General features: G+C 42.2%; 1 protein-coding gene across 2 annotated transcripts in view; it reads right to left on the reverse strand.

The window, feature by feature from the left end:
• PODN (podocan) overlaps nucleotides 1–15,592 on the reverse strand; it is a 34,917-nt gene that overhangs the window by 12,314 nt on the left and 7,011 nt on the right. The window contains exons 2-5 of one of the 2 annotated variants that reach the window (XM_075286263.1): nucleotides 12,977–13,232; nucleotides 12,480–12,573; nucleotides 12,274–12,338; nucleotides 3,501–3,610 (exon numbers count right to left, since the gene is read on the reverse strand). In XM_075286263.1, the coding sequence (XP_075142364.1) occupies nucleotides 3,501–3,610; nucleotides 12,274–12,338; nucleotides 12,480–12,573; nucleotides 12,977–13,228 (521 nt within the window). In that variant the 5' untranslated portion in view covers nucleotides 13,229–13,232. Of the gene's footprint in view, nucleotides 1–3,500; nucleotides 3,611–12,273; nucleotides 12,339–12,479; nucleotides 12,574–12,976; nucleotides 13,337–15,592 lie in introns of those variants that run through there. The other variant, XM_075286262.1, reaches the window with a different exon arrangement.

Raw genomic sequence — 15,592 nt, forward strand, 5'->3', positions numbered from 1 at the left:
TGTCTTGTGTTATGATGTCACCTAGTACACCATGACCTTCTGTGTGTGTATTATCTCTATACTGTGACATCACTGTGTGTATTATCTCTATACTGTGACATCACTGTGTGTATTATCCCTGTACTGTGACATCACTGTGTGTATTATCTCTATACTGTGACATCACTGTGTGTATTATCCTGTACTGTGACATCACTGTGTGTATTATCCTGTACTGTGACATCACTGTGTGTATTATCTCTGTACTGTGACATCACTGTGTGTATTATCTCTGTACTGTGACATCACTGTGTGTATTATCTCTGTACTGTGACATCACTGTGTGTATTATCTCTGTACTGTGACATCACTGTATTATCTCTGTACTGTGACATCACTGTGTGTATTATCTCTGTACTGTGACATCACTGTGTGTATTATCTCTGTACTGTGACATCACTGTATTATCTCTGTACTGTGACATCACTGTGTGTATTATCCCTGTACTGTGACATCACTGTGTGTATTATCTCTATACTGTGACATCACTGTGTGTATTATCTCTGTACTGTGACATCACTGTGTGTATTATCTCTGTACTGTGACATCACTGTGTGTATTATCTCTGTACTGTGACATCACTGTGTGTATTATCTCTGTACTGTGACATCACTGTGTGTATTATCTCTGTACTGTGACATCACTGTGTGTATTATCCCTGTACTGTGACATCACTGTGTGTATTATCTCTATACTGTGACATCACTGTGTGTATTATCCTGTACTGTGACATCACTGTGTGTATTATCTCTGTACTGTGACATCACTGTGTGTATTATCCTGTACTGTGACATCACTGTGTGTATTATCCTGTACTGTGACATCACTGTGTGTATTATCCTGTACTGTGACATCACTGTGTGTATTATCTCTGTACTGTGACATCACTGTGTGTATTATCTCTGTACTGTGACATCACTGTGTGTATTATCTCTGTACTGTGACATCACTGTGTGTATTATCTCTGTACTGTGACATCACTGTATTATCTCTGTACTGTGACATCACTGTGTGTATTATCTCTGTACTGTGACATCACTGTGTGTATTATCTCTGTACTGTGACATCACTGTATTATCTCTGTACTGTGACATCACTGTGTGTATTATCTCTGTACTGTGACATCACTGTATTATCTCTGTACTGTGACATCACTGTGTGTATTATCCCTGTACTGTGACATCACTGTGTGTATTATCTCTATACTGTGACATCACTGTGTGTATTATCTCTGTACTGTGACATCACTGTGTGTATTATCTCTGTACTGTGACATCACTGTGTGTATTATCTCTGTACTGTGACATCACTGTGTGTATTATCTCTGTACTGTGACATCACTGTGTGTATTATCTCTGTACTGTGACATCACTGTGTGTATTATCCCTGTACTGTGACATCACTGTGTGTATTATCTCTATACTGTGACATCACTGTGTGTATTATCCTGTACTGTGACATCACTGTGTGTATTATCCTGTACTGTGACATCACTGTGTGTATTATCTCTGTACTGTGACATCACTGTGTGTATTATCCCTGTACTGTGACATCACTGTGTGTATTATCTCTGTACTGTGACATCACTGTATTATCTCTGTACTGTGACATCACTGTGTGTATTATCCCTGTACTGTGACATCACTGTGTGTATTATCTCTATACTGTGACATCACTGTGTGTATTATCTCTGTACTGTGACATCACTGTGTGTATTATCTCTGTACTGTGACATCACTGTGTGTATTATCCTGTACTGTGACATCACTGTGTGTATTATCCTGTACTGTGACATCACTGTGTGTATTATCTCTGTACTGTGACATCACTGTGTGTATTATCTCTGTACTGTGACATCACTGTATTATCTCTGTACTGTGACATCACTGTGTGTATTATCTCTGTACTGTGACATCACTGTGTGTATTATCCTGTACTGTGACGTCACTGTGTGTATTATCTCTGTACTGTGACATCACTGTGTGTATTATCTCTGTACTGTGACATCACTGTGTGTATTATCCTGTACTGTGACATCACTGTGTGTATTATCCTGTACTGTGACATCACTGTGTGTATTATCCCTGTACTGTGACATCACTGTGTGTATTATCCCTGTACTGTGACATCATTGTGTGTATTATCCTGTACTGTGACATCACTGTGTGTATTATCCCTGTACTGTGACATCACTGTGTGTATTATCTCTGTACTGTGACATCACTGTGTGTATTATCTCTGTACTGTGACATCACTGTGTGTATTATCCCTGTACTGTGACATCACTGTGTGTATTATCCCTGTACTGTGACATCACTGCGTGTATTATCCCTGTACTGTGACATCACTGTGTGTATTATCCTGTACTGTGACATCACTGCGTGTATTATCCCTGTACTGTGACATCACTGTGTGTATTATCCTGTACTGTGACATCACTGTGTGTATTATCCTGTACTGTGACATCACTGTGTGTATTATCCTGTACTGTGACATCACTGTGTGTATTATCTCTGTACTGTGACATCACTGTGTGTATTATCCTGTACTGTGACATCACTGTGTATATTATCTCTGTACTGTGACATCACTGTGTGTATTATCTCTGTACTGTGACATCACTGTGTGTATTATCTCTGTACTGTGACATCACTGTGTGTATTATCTCTGTACTGTGACATCACTGTGTGTATTATCCTGTACTGTGACATCACTGTGTATATTATCTCTGTACTGTGACATCACTGTGTGTATTATCTCTGTACTGTGACATCACTGTGTGTATTATCTCTGTACTGTGACATCACTGTGTGTATTATCCTGTACTGTGACATCACTGTGTGTATTATCTCTGTACTGTGACATCACTGTGTGTATTATCCCTGTACTGTGACATCACTGTGTGTATTATCCCTGTATTGTGACATCACTGTGTGTATTATCTCTGTACTGTGACATCACTGTGTGTATTATCCCTGTACTGTGACATCACTGTGTGTATTATCTCTGTACTGTGACATCACTGTGTGTATTATCTCTGTACTGTGACATCACTGTGTGTATTATCCTGTACTGTGACATCACTGTGTGTATTATCTCTGTACTGTGACATCACTGTATATATTATCCCTGTACTGTGACATCACTGTGTGCAGTTTTTCGATGTATCAGGTAAACCATAAGCTTTTCATGTTCTGATCTTGCTGCCAGGAGTGGTAATTGAGGGCTGGGACTCCATTTAATGTTTTCTGTCTTTCATACTTATACTGGGCTATCATCCAATGGAAATCTCTGAAAGCTTTGGTCACCCCCATTTATGTTACATTCAGCAGACCCCTGTACCTCTTTCCTACATTCGGGTACCTGGTAATATTCTTTAGGGTATTAGTGAATTTGTTGTATTTCGGGATGATGAGCGGCCACATACACACATATAACACGTAACGTTCTGCCGATCTTACCGTAGATTTGGTTTATGTCCAAATGTCATCCCGTAGATTTTGGTGATATAATTGGCGGCAAAGTCTGCACTTATGAGAGAGTTTGGGAGAAACCTGGGCGCCAGGGTTAACTAGAATGACAATAGATTAGAGTTAGATCTCCATTCCTACCATGACATAAGACAGATGGTGCAGCTGGTTCGGTTATTTAGATACAGGGCTAGAGCAATAAATGTGATCTTTACCTTTAATATTATGGGGGTTTAAACCCTTAAAATACATTATGTCCTTTATCGGCTGTCACTTCCGTACGTACAATGTTGGTGTAGGTGAGACAAGAGACAGCGAGTAAGACAATTATTGTCTGCTCAGCCCCATTCATGTTAATAGGCTAAAAGTGGAATGAAATCCTCACCCCGCCTGCGCTTACAAGCTGTAAAGTAAGTGACAAATCCCTGACGCATCTCACTTAATCTTGAACTCAATCCGCGCCCTATTATTGGCCAAACAAAAAACAGGTTGGAAGAGAGATGCGTTGGACGGAGCCGGCGAAAGACATCCCAACGTGTTATCTGGCCTCCATCTCTGGACCAGGAGGCTGCCAGACGTCTGCATAGTATATTAAAGGGAAACCGCCCTCACTCGGGCCTCAGCGGCTTCTTCTCCGAGCCAGACAACCCTACTAGTGCCACACACATGAAAGTACGTAGGAGCACGACCAATTTTTGCATGAAAGGCGGTCCTATATGGGTTTCATAGACTACCAGGTCATAGCTCAACCGAGGTATGACCTGGTATTTTGGGCTTAATACTCCACTTAGTAAAACAGCCCCATGCTGTTCATACACACTCCATATACTGTATACATCCCAGTTGGGAGACTTAAAGGGGTTTTCCAGAAGCAAAAAGTAGCCGCTATCCACTGTAATGGCAGTAATGTTTATAGTATTGGTTTCCTCACATTTGAAAGAGATACCTTACGGGCCCCCTAATGCTTCTGGGCACAAATACAACTGCACACTCTGCACCTCAAGTTATACCCCTGCTGAGTCTAAGTTACATCCTGTATTATACTGCAGAGCTGCGCTCACTATTCTGCTGGTGCAGTCACTGTGTACATACATTACATTACTTATCCTGTATTATACTCCAGAGCTGTGCTCACTATTCTGCTGGTACAGTCAATGTGTACATACATTACATTACTTATCCTGTATTATACTCCAGAGCTGCGCTCACTATTCTGCTGGTACAGTCACTGTATACATACATTACATTACTTATCCTGTATTATACTCCAGAGCTGCGCTCACTATTCTGCTGGTACAGTCACTGTGTACATACATTACATTACTTATCCTGTATTATACTCCAGAGCTGCGCTCACTATTCTCCTGGTACAGTCACTGTGTACATACATTACATTACTTATCCTGTATTATACTCCAGAGCTGCGCTCACTATTCTGCTGGTGCAGTCACTGTGTACATACATTACATTACTTATCCTGTATTATACTCCAGAGCTGCGCTCACTATTCTGCTGGTACAGCCACTGTGTACATACATTACATTACTTATCCTGTATTATACTCCAGAGCTGCGCTCACTATTCTGCTGGTACAGTCAATGTGTACATACATTACATTACTTATCCTGTATTATACTCCAGAGCTGCACTCACTATTCTGCTGGTACAGTCACTGTGTACATACATTACTTATCCTGTATTATATTCCAGAGCTGCGCTCACTATTCTGCTGGTACAGTCACTGTGTACATACATTACATTACTTATCCTGTATTATACCCCAGAGCTGCGCTCACTATTCTGCTGGTACAGTCACTGTGTACATACATTACATTACTTATCCTGTATTATACTCCAGAGCTGCGCTCACTATTCTACTGTTACAGTCACTGTGTACATACATTACATTACTTATCCTGTATTATACTCCAGATCTGCGCTCACTATTCTGCTGGTACAGTCAATGTGTACATACATTACATTACTTATCCTGTATTATACTCCAGAGCTGTGCTCACTATTCTCCTGGTACAGTCACTGTGTACATACATTACATTACTTATCCTGTATTATACTCCAGAGCTGCGCTCACTATTCTGCTGGTAAAGTCACTGTGTACATACATTACATTACTTATCCTGTATTATACTCCAGAGCTGTGCTCACTATTCTGCTGGTACAGTCACTGTGTACATACATTACATTACTTATCCTGTATTATACTCCAGAGCTGCGCTCACTATTCTGCTGGTAAAGTCACTGTGTACATACATTACATTACTTATCCTGTATTATAATCCAGAGCTGCGCTCACTATTCTGCTGGTACAGTCACTGTGCACATACATTACATTACTTATCCTGTATTATACTCCAGAGCTGCACTCACTATTCTGCTGGTGCAGTCACTGTGTACATACATTACATTACTTATCCTGTATTATACTCCAGAGCCGCGCTCACTATTCTGCTGGTACAGTCACTGTGTACATACATTACATTACTTATCCTGTATTATACTCCAGAGCTGCGCTCACTATTCTGCTGGTGCAGTCACTGTGTACATACATTACATTACTTATCCTGTATTATACTCCAGAGCTGCGCTCACTATTCTGCTGGTAAAGTCACTGTGTACATACATTACATTACTTATCCTGTATTATAATCCAGAGCTGCGCTCACTATTCTGCTGGTACAGTCACTGTGCACATACATTACATTACTTATCCTGTATTATACTCCAGAGCTGCGCTCACTATTCTGCTGGTGCAGTCACTGTGTACATACATTACATTACTTATCCTGTATTATACTCCAGAGCTGCGCTCACTATTCTGCTGGTACAGTCACTGTGTACATACATTACTTATCCTGTATTATATTCCAGAGCTGCGCTCACTATTCTGCTGGTACAGTCACTGTGTACATACATTACTTATCCTGTATTATACTCCAGAGCTGCGCTCACTATTCTGCTGGTACAGTCACTGTGTACATACATTACATTACTTATCCTGTATTATACTCCAGAGCTGCACTCACTATTCTGCTGGTGCAGTCACTGTGTACATACATTACATTACTTATCCTGTATTATACCCCAGAGCTGCGCTCACTATTCTGCTGGTGCAGTCACTGTGTACATACATTACATTACTTATCCTGTATTATACTCCAGAGCTGCACTCACTATTCTGCTGGTACAGTCACTGTGTACATACATTACATTACTTATCCTGTATTATACTCCAGAGCTGTGCTCACTATTCTGCTGGTACAGTCACTGTGTACATACATTACATTACTTATCCTGTATTATACCCCAGAGCTGCGCTCACTATTCTGCTGGTACAGTCACTGTGTACATACATTACATTACTTATCCTGTATTATACTCCAGAGCTGCGCTCACTATTCTGCTGGTACAGTCACTGTGCACATACATTACATTACTTATCCTGTATTATACTCCAGAGCTGCGCTCACTATTCTGCTGGTGCAGTCACTGTGTACATACATTACATTACTTATCCTGTATTATACTCCAGAGCTGCGCTCACTATTCTGCTGGTACAGTCACTGTGTACATACATTACTTATTCTGTATTATATTCCAGAGTTGCGCTCACTATTCTGCTGGTACAGTCACTGTGTACATACATTACTTATCCTGTATTATACTCCAGAGCTGCGCTCACTATTCTGCTGGTACAGTCACTGTGTACATACATTACATTACTTATCCTGTATTATACTCCAGAGCTGCGCTCACTATTCTGCTGGTACAGTCACTGTGTACATACATTACTTATCCTGTATTATATTCCAGAGTTGCGCTCACTATTCTGCTGGTACAGTCACTGTGTACATACATTACTTATCCTGTATTATACTCCAGAGCTGCGCTCACTATTCTGCTGGTACAGTCACTGTGTACATACATTACATTACTTATCCTGTATTATACCCCAGAGCTGCGCTCACTATTCTGCTGGTACAGTCACTGTGTACATACATTACATTACTTATCCTGTATTATACTCCAGAGCTGCACTCACTATTCTGCTGGTACAGTCACTGTGTACATACATTACATTACTTATCCTGCATTATACTCCAGAGCTGCGCTCACTATTCTGCCTGTGCAGTCACTGTGTACATACATTACATTACTTATCCTGTATTATACTCCAGAGCTGCGCTCACTATTCTGCTGGTACAGTCAATGTGTACATACATTACATTACTTATCCTGTATTATACTCCAGAGCTGCACTCACTATTCTGCTGGTACAGTCACTGTGTACATACATTACTTATCCTGTATTATATTCCAGAGCTGCGCTCACTATTCTGCTGGTACAGTCACTGTGTACATACATTACATTACTTATCCTGTATTATACCCCAGAGCTGCGCTCACTATTCTGCTGGTACAGTCACTGTGTACATACATTACATTACTTATCCTGTATTATACTCCAGAGCTGCGCTCACTATTCTGCTGGTACAGTCACTGTGTACATACATTACATTACTTATCCTGTATTATACTCCAGATCTGCGCTCACTATTCTGCTGGTACAGTCAATGTGTACATACATTACATTACTTATCCTGTATTATACTCCAGAGCTGTGCTCACTATTCTCCTGGTACAGTCACTGTGTACATACATTACATTACTTATCCTGTATTATACTCCAGAGCTGCGCTCACTATTCTGCTGGTAAAGTCACTGTGTACATACATTACATTACTTATCCTGTATTATACTCCAGAGCTGTGCTCACTATTCTGCTGGTACAGTCACTGTGTACATACATTACATTACTTATCCTGTATTATACTCCAGAGCTGCGCTCACTATTCTGCTGGTACAGTCACTGTGTACATACATTACATTACTTATCCTGTATTATACTCCAGAGCTGCGCTCACTATTCTGCTGGTAAAGTCACTGTGTACATACATTACATTACTTATCCTGTATTATAATCCAGAGCTGCGCTCACTATTCTGCTGGTACAGTCACTGTGCACATACATTACATTACTTATCCTGTATTATACTCCAGAGCTGCACTCACTATTCTGCTGGTGCAGTCACTGTGTACATACATTACATTACTTATCCTGTATTATACTCCAGAGCCGCGCTCACTATTCTGCTGGTACAGTCACTGTGTACATACATTACATTACTTATCCTGTATTATACTCCAGAGCTGCGCTCACTATTCTGCTGGTGCAGTCACTGTGTACATACATTACATTACTTATCCTGTATTATACTCCAGAGCTGCGCTCACTATTCTGCTGGTAAAGTCACTGTGTACATACATTACATTACTTATCCTGTATTATAATCCAGAGCTGCGCTCACTATTCTGCTGGTACAGTCACTGTGCACATACATTACATTACTTATCCTGTATTATACTCCAGAGCTGCGCTCACTATTCTGCTGGTGCAGTCACTGTGTACATACATTACATTACTTATCCTGTATTATACTCCAGAGCTGCGCTCACTATTCTGCTGGTACAGTCACTGTGTACATACATTACTTATCCTGTATTATATTCCAGAGCTGCGCTCACTATTCTGCTGGTACAGTCACTGTGTACATACATTACTTATCCTGTATTATACTCCAGAGCTGCGCTCACTATTCTGCTGGTACAGTCACTGTGTACATACATTACATTACTTATCCTGTATTATACTCCAGAGCTGCACTCACTATTCTGCTGGTGCAGTCACTGTGTACATACATTACATTACTTATCCTGTATTATACCCCAGAGCTGCGCTCACTATTCTGCTGGTGCAGTCACTGTGTACATACATTACATTACTTATCCTGTATTATACTCCAGAGCTGCACTCACTATTCTGCTGGTACAGTCACTGTGTACATACATTACATTACTTATCCTGTATTATACTCCAGAGCTGTGCTCACTATTCTGCTGGTACAGTCACTGTGTACATACATTACATTACTTATCCTGTATTATACCCCAGAGCTGCGCTCACTATTCTGCTGGTACAGTCACTGTGTACATACATTACATTACTTATCCTGTATTATACTCCAGAGCTGCGCTCACTATTCTGCTGGTACAGTCACTGTGCACATACATTACATTACTTATCCTGTATTATACTCCAGAGCTGCGCTCACTATTCTGCTGGTGCAGTCACTGTGTACATACATTACATTACTTATCCTGTATTATACTCCAGAGCTGCGCTCACTATTCTGCTGGTACAGTCACTGTGTACATACATTACTTATCCTGTATTATATTCCAGAGTTGCGCTCACTATTCTGCTGGTACAGTCACTGTGTACATACATTACATTACTTATCCTGTATTATACTCCAGAGCTGCACTCACTATTCTGCTGGTACAGTCACTGTGTACATACATTACATTACTTATCCTGCATTATACTCCAGAGCTGCGCTCACTATTCTGCCTGTGCAGTCACTGTGTACATACATTACATTACTTATCCTGTATTATACTCCAGAGCTGTGCTCACTATTCTGCTGGTGCAGTCACTGTGTACATACATTACATTACTTATCCTGTATTATACTCCAGAGCTGCGCTCACTATTCTGCTGGTGCAGTCACTGTGTACATACATTACATTACTTATCCTGTATTATACTCCAGAGCTGCGCTCACTATTCTGCTGGTGCAGTCACTGTGTACATACATTAGAGTTATTGTTACCCACATCAGATAAATGTACATTGGATATTAGTAAAGTCTTTGTACTCCGGTTGCTCCATGTCCATATCCAGTAATTTTTGTGGTTATTTTTGGCCAAACCAGAAGATCTTCGCTCGCTACATGTACGGAAATTTGGCTTGTCAATAATAATTAGCTGGACAGTGACTCGGAGTGACCACAGACGTACAGCTGGCCTTGGGAGTAGAAGGAGCAGAGTCAGGAAACCTTGACATGTTTGATTAGAAGCCATGAGAAAACTGGCGGAGACCCGAACACCTGGCGCTCCAAATGTCATAGAACTGTATTACGGTGATACAATCTGCATACAGGGACAGCATCATCAGTATAATCCCATTTACAATAAGTTAGAAGACGACTGGTTCTTCTCCATGCTGATCTATAGTCTGTGCTAGAACTACATGTATATGGGCATGGCTCCAAGTCTGGAAATGTACATTGTCTGTCAATACAAGAGAGTAATGCATGCTCCTCGTGGGTGGGGCATCAGCAGGAACAGCCAATGTATCAATAGTGCCATGGCCTCTTCCAACAGCTGATTGGTGGGGGTGCCATGTGTCAAACTCCAACCAATCATAAGGAAGAGTCATCAATATTTAAGTCCCCATAAAACCCCTTTAAAGGGGGTATCTGGGGATTTCAGAATCTTTACTAACAACCCCTTTAACTCAGGCAATGCTACATCTCTCTTTCCATTCTGCTCCACAATCTTGCTTCTAGTTTTTCTGTCCTGATGGAAATAATTAAAGGAACCACAAGACTTGTTCTTGCCATCTGCCTAAGTCTTGGCTGGGAAAATCCATCTCCATAACCTTGGACAAAGCCAAGACATCTCCCAATTAGGTTAGTAAGTTAATGCTCCTGCCGCATGGATGTTCCATAACCGCGGATGATGGGGACCATCACGTTCTGGTGTCTGCTCAGTGTTTCCTTCAGGCTTCCAGGAACATTGCTGGTGCCAATCCCGGAGTCGCAGAGTATTTTGACAGGGTTAAAGCTATGTAAGAAAGTGAAGACGCAGCCAGCTCTCATGGACGGCAGCCCAGCATTTGTACGTACTACAAATGTCATCCCCGGGCCAGCTTAAGCTTCTCCTCTCGGCCCTTGGTCTAAGACATGGAAACGCCAGAACGTGTTTTATTTAGTTCTTATTACTAATTCTTTCCAGCAGAATTGGAACAAGCGAATCCCATAAAGATCTGTGAATTACCGACCCGAGTAACCGACGGGTCATAAAAGTGGAGAGAACAGGGTTGTCACAGAACCGTCCCTTTAATAGTGGGAATAGCTTACACTTAATAGAAGGCTGTACCATACGTCTGCAAACGATTTCATCTGCTCATGGTGATATTAACCCTATGAGCTACATGGAACAAAAAGAATTTGTATTTGCTTTACTCTGACCATTGCACTATATCTATTTTTTTTTCTTAATTTTGGAACCCGTATCACATTGTATACTATTTATATATAGAATTGATCGAAACGTATTTTTGCAACAACAAAAAAAATCACATTCCTTGATTACAGTCTGTACCAAAGCCCAGAGCTGCATTCACAGTTCTGAAGACTCCAGAGCTGAACTCTTGCAGCATTCTGGGTTGTTTTAGTGTCGGTGCAGATGTTGCTCTGGTGATTTGCATTATTGGAAGTGGGATCTTTACACTTGGGGAAAAGAAAGGTCAGACGTGTTGAATTTCAAGGAAGTCTTCGGAGCTGTCTAGCAAAAGCTTACTACCTTCGCCATACTGATAGCATACGTATCCAATCCAATCCAATCGCGCATGTGTATGGAGATAGGAAGGAATAAGGTTGGACCAACAGCTAGGTATATGATATGTACGACCAGTCTTAGAGGAGTACAGCTGGTGACAAAAATGGCGACTTTCCAATATTGAGCAGAATTGTGAATGCAGCTCTGAAGATTATATTGAATCCTATGCAATTTCAATTCAGTTTTTGTCTCCATAAGATAAGATAGAAGATAGCCTCACCTTATTATTTGCCAGGTATAGATAGTTAAGATTCTCCAACTGTTCAAAGAGATCATCTACGAGTCCTAAGGGGTAGAAGAGGGAAGATCTTCTGTGAGATATTCATGGGTGGAACTTGTATATTCGACAATTGTATACATTACACATGGTAGTTAGGAGCCCTGTACAGATTTGACATTGGGGCCCAGGAGTGTTACTATTCTCACCTCTCGATGTAAGACGATTATTCTGTAAGTTCAGAGTCTCCAGTCTGTGAAGTCGGACCAGATCTTCTGGAGGGATCTCTTCTATCCGGTTATTCTACGTTAATACAATGAGACTGGATCACTCATCATATTTCGGCAACTGGATGAGATACATGTATTAAATACACTAGATCCCTCTCTGTGATGAGCGTACGTTCTTATATCCCATAAGGACAGGGGTTGATGCTGCCTATAAGGAAGTCCTAGATAAACAATCGCTATGTATAGAAGACTTCACATATGCTACGAGTCTTCCCCCCGCCAAAAGGGTAGTAACATTGGAAGCTCGCAGACAATAAGATGAAATCCCTAGTTTGGGAATCATAACCGAATTCTATAAGGCCTAGGATTTGTCTACTATATATGAGGATTCAGAGGACATGACCAGATGACCTCCCACCACCCCACCATATTCCTTATCTACTTGTAAGCATCTCCCACAACATCTCAGACCAGACCTGCAAGGATAGGTGGTTTGTATGTTCAGGAAGATCAGTAGGAAACTCCTTGAGATCTACTCCGGCACAGTTCACTACTCCTTCTTGGGTACACGTACAGTCCTTGGGACACTCTAAGGGTGCGGAAGTCACGAAGACAAAGTCTTCCTCCTCCTCCTCCTCTTCTTCTTCTTCCTCCTCTTCTTCTCCTCGTACTCCATGTGAGGAGACCAACAGGAGAGTAAGGAGAAAAGCCAAACTGCGGAGACGCATTGCACTGGGGAATAGGAAGGAGAACGTTAGATGGATGGTTGTGGTCTTCTCATCTAGACCATGTTGGTCTTCTAGAGGATGCATCCTATGAGGTGGACCTTAAGGAAATCTGGTCTGCTAGGGGAGTGGTCTTCTCAAAGAGGTGGTCACTGTAAGGTTGATTGGGACGAGAAGTGACCACTTGCTACCTAACGTATCCCACCCCATGACAGGTGTCATTGTCATAAGAGCCGTCATGGCTGATCGGTGGATGGTTTACATTAAGATAATGCTCATACATCACCCTCATAACACCATCGGGTCTGCAGAGACGTAAAACTTCCTGACTTCTCAGTCCCAGATGCAGTCTATCCACCAAGGCTTACCCTGAATATTCCCAGCTGTCCCACCACTCACCACATCCAAGTTTCTTTGCAAAAGTTCACATAAAAAAGGAATAAGTTGGCCAGCGCCGCGCACAATACTTAGCATTTCTCCTATGTTTGACAGACTCAGTGTGTGAGCGGTGCTGGTGGTTTCCACATCAGGCTCGCTGGGGCCTCTTAAGACGTGGAAAATATACAAAAGCCGGAGAATTTCTGCATATTTGTGTCATTGCTATAATCACAATGACAGATGAGAAAACAACAGACACGTTAATGAGGTCTGTAAGAGAGTGGACAGCGATCTCCCAGCATGTGCCGAGCACTCACAGTCAGAACCTGCGCTCGTGCCGCAACGCCGCCTCTTTGAAGTGCATTAAATAAGGACGGAATAGGGTTTAGAGTTTCATCAACAGGAAGTCCAAATATCAACCAAGCCAAAGTGTAAGAGTCGCCGTGTAATGCATTGTGTATAAAGCTCACATGACCAAGACTCTACTGGCAGAGAGGCCGCGAAGAAGGTTATATGTTATGTGACCACCTAAGAGTCCAACCCTATGGTAATGGTGATAACAGAGGCAATAAACCCCCAAATGTTTTATATAACGCCAACAGTATACACTATACAACTTATAAGCAATACGAGCACTATGGAGGGATCCGGACTTAAAGGGATTCTACCATTAAACTACCTTTTTTTCTAATTACCACGTCGGAATAGCCTTAAGAAAGGCTATTTGTCTCCTACCTTTAGACGTGGTCTCCGCCGCGCCAATTCGGAGAAATACCGGTTTTAACCGGTATGCAAATGAGCTCTCCGCAGCAATGAGGGCGTGCCCCAGCGCTGAAAGGCCGATGAGCGCATCCCCATTGCTGCCCAGAGCTCTTTCCTGCGCCGCCTCCTTCTTCTGCAGCAACTCCGCCTCTTCTGGTTTCTCTTGCTCTTGTAGTTCTATACAGGAGCATAGAGAGGCCACCCCAAAATGGCCACCGGCTCCTGTATTGAACTGCAAGAGCGGCTACCCCAAAATGACTGCCGGCCGGCTCCTGTATTGAACTGCAAGAGCGGCTACCCAAAAATCGGCCATTTTTGGGTAGCCGCTCTTGCAGTTCAATACAGGAGTCGGTGGCCATTTTGGGGTGGCCTCTCTATGCTCCTGTATAGAACTACAAGAGCAAGAGAAGCCAGAAGAGGCGGAGTTGCTGCAGAAGAAGGAGGCGGCGCAGGAAAGAGCTCTCGGGCAGCAATGGGGATGCGCTCATCGGCCTTTCAGCGCTGGGGCCCGCCCTCATTGCTGCGGAGAGCTCATTTGCATACCGGTTAAAACCGGTATTTCTACGGAACGGCGCGGCGGAGACCACGTCTAAAGGTAGGAGACGAATAGCCTTTCTGAAGGCTATTCCGACGTGGTAATTAGAAAAAAAAGTAGTTTAATGGTAGAATCCCTTTAAGCAGCGCCCTGTCAGGAGGAAGTCTCCTTCTCCTCCTACACAGAAGAGGTAGACGCTGTTTTCAAGGGCTGCCTTGACATCCATCTTGGCTTAATATTGCAATACTGTAGCACCATCTCGCCCAGTTTGCTTGCTCTCTATGGTCATTCACATAAATGATAAACAATTGTTACCTAAACTGGCCCAGTTATGACCACCGACCCGTATCTCGGGTATGGACAGTTTTACAGGTGGTGAAATTGGTCTGAGTTGTCCGTTTATCACCACCTTGTCAAATGGGTGTGTCCCCACGCTGTCTGGCACTGGCAGATCTGATTGGACAGTATCTGTCTGTCTAGAGACACGCCTCCTAGCGGTAACACCCAGATGTCAATGCATCCTTATAACAGAGGAATAGCATGAGATAGAAGTAAAGATGTTCCAGAATTGTTATTTCAAAAATTAAGAATACAAGTTTTTGCTAAAACAGACGTGTCAGCAGTGGTTTCTACCAAAAGAATGACATTTTGCTTTATGCCCAGCGGGGGTCCAGCGTAAGCCAAGTCCTAAT

This window comes from Leptodactylus fuscus, chromosome 9, assembly GCF_031893055.1.
Source record: "Leptodactylus fuscus isolate aLepFus1 chromosome 9, aLepFus1.hap2, whole genome shotgun sequence".
In the NCBI taxonomy this organism is placed as follows: Eukaryota; Metazoa; Chordata; class Amphibia; order Anura; family Leptodactylidae; genus Leptodactylus; species Leptodactylus fuscus.